Source organism: Ursus americanus, chromosome 1, assembly GCF_024610735.1.
Source record: "Ursus americanus isolate L20-20 chromosome 1, mUrsAme1.1.p, whole genome shotgun sequence".
Classification (NCBI taxonomy): domain Eukaryota; kingdom Metazoa; phylum Chordata; class Mammalia; order Carnivora; family Ursidae; genus Ursus; species Ursus americanus.
This window is the reverse complement of record NC_142127.1, coordinates 100,366,441-100,373,367: the sequence shown is the minus strand read 5'-3', so window position 1 is coordinate 100,373,367 and position 6,927 is coordinate 100,366,441. Positions and strand designations below refer to the sequence as shown.

General features: G+C 60.4%; 1 protein-coding gene across 1 annotated transcript; it reads right to left on the bottom strand.

Annotated features, from left to right (window-relative positions):
* CHRNG (cholinergic receptor nicotinic gamma subunit) lies at nucleotides 1-5,686 on the bottom strand. The gene is made up of 12 exons (XM_045794215.2): nucleotides 5,553-5,686; nucleotides 5,217-5,356; nucleotides 4,912-4,956; nucleotides 4,608-4,717; nucleotides 3,889-4,044; nucleotides 3,032-3,129; nucleotides 2,523-2,723; nucleotides 2,210-2,324; nucleotides 1,885-1,999; nucleotides 949-1,165; nucleotides 595-728; nucleotides 1-320 (listed from the first exon to the last, which is right to left on the bottom strand). The coding sequence occupies exons 1-12, from the start codon at nucleotides 5,605-5,607 to the stop codon at nucleotides 147-149; spliced, it is 1,560 nt and encodes a 519-aa protein (XP_045650171.1). The 5' UTR covers nucleotides 5,608-5,686; the 3' UTR covers nucleotides 1-146.
* Nucleotides 5,687-6,927: the final 1,241 nt, after the last annotated feature.

Here is a 6,927-nt window from a genome sequence, read left to right as displayed (position 1 = left end):
CTTTATTTCCCGTGCTTTTCTCAGGGCCAGCTGGCTCACATGGCCCTGAAGGGCACTTCCCAAGAGAGCACACTCATGACCTCAGCCACTGAAGAACACAGATGATAAGACTCCACGTGTCTAGCAGCCATTGGTAGTTGGTTGGCTCAGTCAGGTGAGGGCAGGTAGGAGCGGGGGTCTCCAGGGAATGGCAGAGCAGGCACCTGGTTGTAGTGGGCCATGAGGAAGATGCCAGCGGTGCCACAGACAAAAAGCGAGAGCATGGCCAAGAAGCAGACACGGTCCAGCACTCGGCCCACCAAGAACCACTCCTCACTCCCCTGGGGGTGGGAGGCAGGGTGTGGGATGACCAGCAGTGACACCAGGCCTGCCCTGGGTCATGGTGCCATCCTTGGTCATCCAGCAGGCCTCTATTCTCCATGGCCGTGGGCCCTTCTCACCCACTTCCAGGCCTTAGCCTGGCTTCTGCCATAGTCCCCTGGCCCTGATGTCCCAGTTCCACTTTTTCCATCCCATCACCCTGCCATGGCCACTCCACTCATCTTGTTCCCATCTCAGGTCCAAGCCCCTCCCTGGGTACTCAATCCCCCTTACACTGTCAAAGTGACTTTGCTGGTGCCGGGCGAGGGCAATCAGGTTGCAGGCTTCCACACAGGCCTGGATGGCCGGGGCGGCCTGCTTCAGGCTGCCACACAACTCCTGACTCTGCCCTGGCTCTGGGCCTTTCTCTGGTGAGACAGGATAAGGTTTGGGAATAGAGTGAAGAAGAAACAGTCTGAGAAGGTAGTTTCTCCTGAGCAGCCCTAGCTTCTCTCTCTCCACCCCGGAAACCTACCCACACTCATCTGCTGGGCCTGGTGCTTTGGTGGACAGCTAGCCCTCCCCGTCTGGAGTCCCTGGGAGGAGTGTCCCCAGTGTCATCCCCCCCACCCCCCCACACAGCCTCACCTAGCTTCTCCAGTGCTGCCCTCACCAGCCCATTGCGCTGCCACTGCCGGAAGAGAAGTTCACTGCGAGGCAGGCAGAGAGCAACGTCCTCCCCGGCTGTGAGCGACCATCCCGAGGCGGAACCATTCTGTAGCTGGCGCCCAGTGTCTTGCACAGCCACTGGGGCCAGTGGGCGGACATGCATCCGCAGCAGCTGGGGCAAGAGCCGCAGGAACACCTGGAGAGAGGATTTTCTGGTGGGCTTCTCTGAGTAGCCAGCAGACTGGGCATGTGGGCATCCAGGCTGGCTTCAGAGCAAAGGGTGGAGGTTGGCATGGAGGGCTCAAACCACCGGGGGCCCAGAGGCAGCAAACCACGGTCAGTGGCTTGACCCCAGTACAGCTCGGCTGTTCTGTGCTAGACACGGAGCCCGGGTCCTCCAACTTGTGTGCACATCAGCATCACCAGGGCACTTGCTCACAGGTTCCTGGGCCCCACCTCCGCTGCTCTGGCCCAGGATGCCTATGGGGGGGCCTGAGAATCTGCATTTGCAACAAGGGTCCCAGCTGACTGCTGCAGGTGGACTGCAGATCGTACAGACTCCGGAGTGAGACTGCCTGGGCAGAACCTTGCTTCTGCTTCCTAGCCAGGCAACCTTGGGTAAGCTACTGAATCTCTCTGCGCCTCAGCTTCCTCACTTGCAAAATGGAGGTGGGACCAATACCCACCTCATAGGAGTCTGATGATGATCGAATGCATTAGGATGCAGAATGCACCTGCCACACAGTAAGCACTCAGTATTAGATTAATCCACCGGGCACATGCTTCAAGATACACACCGGGTAGGTTTATCGCTGAATGTGGCAGGTGAGTAGGGAAGGGAAAGAGGGTGGAGAGGAGAACGCATGTGAGTGGACTGGAGAGGAGGATGCTGGAGTGAGCAGAGAGGGGCCTTGCCTTTCGGACCCCGCGAGCCATGGAGTGTGTGTGGGGGGACCGCAAAGACACGTTGAGCACGACCACGGCATTCACGACAATGAGGATGGTCACCGCCAGGAGGAAGGTGAGGTACCTGCCGGGGTTGGGTAGGCAGGAGGTGGGGCTGGCCCTTTGGCACTTCATCTCCAGATGCACCCCACCCTTAGCAGCTGATTCCCCCCAATTCCTTAGGGTGAGGGGTTAGTATTGAGGGGGGTGGGGGTGGGAGTGGCAGGAAAGTAGTGCCCCGAGTTCTGGAGAAGGGGGGGAGGAGGTGGGTGGTAGGCGTGAGGGCCAGCCTTACTTGCTGATAAGTGGCACTGCCTGGGAGGTCTCGGGCACCTTCTTGGCCACGAGGAAAAGGAAGACAGTCTGGGCCAGGAGCACGTTGATGGCGACAGTACACTTCTGGCCGCCCGCTACCCATAACCAAGAGGCCTTCAGAGCCGATCTCAACTTCCCTGCCGTGGAGCACCTCCTCCACCCCACAAGGAGCCCAATGGCCCTGGTGCCCGGGACAGGTGGTGTTGTGTGGGCCGCCCCAACCCTGTGCCCTCCCAGCTAGTCCCTGTGCGGCCACCTGGGGCCAGGGCTCCCCTCGCACGGGCTCCAGGTACCCTTGGCAGGAAGGAAGTAGATGAGGATGGCGACCGAGGAGATGAGGACGCAGGGCGCGATGATGTTGATGACATAGAAGAGGGGCTTGCGCTGGATGAGCAGGTAGAAGACCACCTTCTGGTGGCCCGCCTCCTCGGCCGGGGCCGCCTCATCCAGCAGCATCTTGGCCGGCCGGTGCCGGATGGCCCACTCCCCATTCTCTGCGGGCAGCAGGCAGGGTGGGCACAGGGAGCGCAGGCCAGGCAGATCCCTGCAGCCCCTGTGACCTAGCTGCAGGGTGGCCGGCATGGGCCCAAAGAGCAGCGTCCAGGGAGACTGGATACCCGATCCCTCTCCCACCCAAACTGGAGACATTAGCATGGGCAAAGGAGAACTGTGCTGGGCCTTTAAAGATATATTTTTTATGGTTTACTGTAGTTTTCATCTTGAGTTACATGGGAAGGGGTCTGATCTTCATCTGGCCCTGCCCTGGAGGCCAGGTCCGGCAGCGGTCCTGGGAGGAGGTTACCTGTGAAGGCCTCGGGGTCGATGAAGATCCACTCAATGGTCTGACCATCTTCCTGGCTGAGCTGCAGGTTGATCTCATTGGTGCTGTAGGTCTGGGACCTGGGAGATGGGGAGGACGGGGGATACACTTGAATGTGTGGAGAGCCACCGCCGAGGTCACGCAGACGATCATCTGAGGGCAACTGTGGGCAGCATTGCCTCTAAAAAGTGCAGCCAGGAATTCCCGGGAATTCTCCATAGAACCCTGGCCGTGAGATGGGGGGCGGGAAGGGGACTTGGGCTCCCTGGGGGTCAGGGAAGTTTTTGCGGAGGGGCCGGGAGGCCGCAGCTCAGTACCGTCACCAGATGTTAAGAGCCCAGGGGACACTCCGTTCCTCCCTTCCACTGCCTCCGAGGCAGGAGGGGCCAAGGGTTAGAACACAGAAAACACCGTCTGTCCCTGTCTGGTCTGTTTGTTAAGGAGGGTCTCCTTGTGAAAAGACCGCTCCTCTAAATTATGGGAAAACCCTCACACAGACCTCTGTTCCCCCATTTCTGGATGAGGAGACTGAGACAGGCTCCTCCTCTCCATGGGGTGTGGGGTGACACTCGTGTGTGCCTCCTTGCTCACTCACCCCGGTCATTAATTCCTCCCTTGGGGCACAGGCAGGGAAACTGAGGCAGGGAAGGAGGATGAGTGAGAGGACTGTGGCTTAGCAGGGAGGGACGTGGGCCTCTTCGGGTGTCTGGGCCTGAGATGGGCACAGAGGCCCCCCAAGAGACGGGGCCGGGCCCCTGGCGAGAAGCCTTATGTCCCCCCCAGCCAGACTCCTCTAAGGGCAGCTCCCTCCCCTCTCCCCCCCCAGTAAATGGCCTCACTGGAAGACGAGGGAGCAGTTCTGCCAGTCGAAGGGGAAGTAGGTGACAGAGACCGGGCAGGCGGAGCGGAAGATGGCAGGTGGCAGCCAGTAGACGCAGCCATCGGGAGATACCAGCACGTTGCAGTAGAGGGCCACCTCGAACACGCCGTCCACGCTGCGCACAGGCCAGGCCCCGAGGCTGGGGGCTCACGTCCCCAGCAGTCCCGGCTCGCCCGAGTCCCACACCCCAGGTCAGCCCTTGCCCTGCGTGGATGGGGCCTGGGGACACCAGCCCCTCATGGTCACAGGGTCCACTACCTCCCCGCCGGAGGGCCCCCCATCGCACCTGCCTGCAGGCTTCCTCTGCCCCGTCCCCTCACCACCAGGGCCTGGTCACAACGGTACTACCATCTCTTCAGCTGTTGCAAAGGCCCGGGGGCACCCGAGTGCAGCACTCCATGCCCAGTGACTCCTGACAGCTTCTGAGGAAGCCGCCCTCATCCCCAGGCCCGAGGAGGGCAGCAGCCCACCAGAGGACCCGGCCCAGAGGATATGGAGCCAGGCCGAGAATCAGGTCTGCCGGCCCCGCCCTACCCTCAGCAACAGCTGCTCCGGCCAGTGTTCCCCGCTCTCCACCTTCTGTTCACCCGTCCCTTTCCCCAGAGCCCCCTTGTCATACGGGGCCCTGCCCTTGTGTCCTTTTGTGCCCGCCTCACCCCTGCCTGCACCCCTCCTCACTTGTTCTCCAGAACGACATCCGGCCGCCACACCATGGTGGACGGCACCCTTAGCACCCACAGGCCTTCGTAGTCTTGTGGGTCCCAGCGCAGGCGATAATCACACCACTGCTGCAGGGGGAGTGGGGTTGCCAGGCCCTGCTCTCTGCCGAGTCACCCCCCACCCCCACCCCCAGGAATAGGAGCCTAGCCCAGGGGGGTCAGAAGAGGTGGGGAGGGGGCGGGGGAAAGGCAGGCAGCTCTAAGAGCCTTGGGACCTGAGGTTGGGGGCCCCGATAGAAAAGGACTTCAGGGTGGCCTCTTACCATCTCTATCCAGACATTGGTGGTGAGGGCCTCCTCTCGCTCATTCTAGGGGTGCAGAACAGAGGGCTGAACCCCCATCACTTGCTCTCCAGATGTTAGTCCCTATAGGCCCCCCGTTGGGTGCTACAGGACCCCAGCCTCTTGGGCAGCCCTCATGGGAGTTTTCCAGCTCCCCGGCCACTCCCCTGTGGAGTCCTTCCCCCTCCTGGCTGCTAGAGCCAGCCCCTGACTCTCCCCAGCAGGTCCCAGGGGCGGGATACACTGGCCCTCTGTCTCTCCCACTGTCCTGCAGGCCTGTGGCTCACCAGCGAGATGAGGTTGGTGAGGGTGAGCTTCAGGCTGACATTGACCACGTCCGAGTCGCGCTCAGCGGGCCTCAGGTGCGGGTTGTAGTTGTTCATCAGGTCCCCGAGCAGACGTTCCTCCTGGTTCCGGCCCTCAGCTCCTGCAACAGACAGCACTGAGCCTGTTTACACGGGCTTTGGGGCAGGGAGAGGGGGAGGCCACAAGAGGGTGTGATGTGGAGAAGTAGGGCGCTGGGTGTGGGGGCAGGCTTCAGGAACCCTCCAGACCCTCTGTCCCCTGAGGCCTTGGATCTCTCCTCCAGGCCTCCCCAGGCTCCTGATCCCCTGTGTCCACACCCAAGCAGACAGCCAACAGCAGCAGGAGGAGCAGGAGTCCCTGGCCCCTGAGCATGGTGCCACAGCCCTCTGCAGTGACGGGTGGGACGACAGCTCCCCAGCTCAGGGTAGAGAGATGTAGACTCTGGGTCTCATGTAACAGCCCATGCTCCCACCCCAGCCAGGCCAGCCCAGCCCCACCAGCTGTCTGACCACAGCACTGTCAGCTGTTCCAAGACGGACAAAATGCCAGGCTCAGGTTACCTGGGCTGGGGAGGGGACAGAGGGGCCCCATCTGCCCCAATAGAGACAGCCCGGCCTCCGTCCCCACTCTCTGATTCCACTGTCCCAGCCCCTGTTCCTTCCGTCTGGGAAGCTGAAGACACAGCCAGGGACAGAGAGATGGGGGAGGGAGGGTGTGAGGAAGGGCCCTGAATTGGGCTCTCTCCTTCTATTTCCTCCAGGGGGTCAGGATTTGGGGAGGTATGGAGGCATGTTCTGTCCCTGAGTTTCTCTGTGACATGGCTGAGGACCACAAACCTGTCCCATCAGCCTAACATCTTCATGGGTTACTCCACTGGGCCAAGACCCTGGAGGTAAAGCCTGTGAGAGAGATACACTCTGTTCCTCAGGCTGATACCTTAATGCCAATTAGGGTGCCCATTTGGGGTCCTCCCAGGCTCTGAGGCATGGCACACAGGCCTGGTCAGCTTTGAAGGAAGGAGGGCTGAAGAAGATCTGGAAGTTAGGGCTCTTGGGAACAGAACAACTCCTAAATAGGGGCTCCTCAGTGTGGCCTCAGTATTTCTTAAATTATCTATAAACTTGGGCACCCGGGTGGCTCAGTCGGTTAAGCGTCTGCTTTTGGCTCAGGTCATGATCTAGGGGTCTGCTTCTCCCTCGCCCCTCCCCCAACGTGCACGCGTGTGCATGCACACACTCTCTTTCTCAAAAAAAAAAATATATAAAATCTTAGAAAAAAATTCACAAACTTAGGGAGTCCCCAGCATGTAGCAGGCCCCAGACCCGGCAGACAGCGGGGGATTGCGAGGGAGGCAGGGGTAAGCCTGCGTGGCTCACAGGAAGTCACTGTTCAGTAGGGCAGGCAGATAAGGTCAAGGTTGTGGTCCCGAGAGAGTCAGGTGAGGGGACCCAGAAGGGCCAGAAAACACGCTCCATCCACTTCGTAGTTTGAGGTCGGGGAAGGGTGGGGCTGAGGCTGGTCTAGGAGCTGAGCGCCCTGCTGCCAGCTGTGGCCGTGGGCTCAGGCTATCTGTCTTTTGACCATTTACTCTGAGCAGACAGGTCAGGATGTCCCAGTAAGTTTGCAAGACAAAAAACGCAGATTCCCATAAGTGCAACACACCCTTGGGCATCCGGGGGAACTGGGTCGTGA

Bases quoted from the DNA above. Each gene is read 5' to 3' on its own strand.
- CHRNG (XM_045794215.2), bottom strand. From the start codon at position 5,607: ATGCTCAGGGGCCAGGGACTCCTGCTCCTCCTGCTGCTGTTGGCTGTC. The intron at 3,130-3,888 runs GTGAGGCCATTT...CCCATCTCCCAG, and splicing joins AACTGCTCCCTCGTCTTCCA to GTCCCAGACCTACAGCACCA. The intron at 2,325-2,522 runs GTACCTGGAGCC...GGTTATGGGTAG, and splicing joins CTACTTCCTTCCTGCCAAGG to CGGGCGGCCAGAAGTGTACT.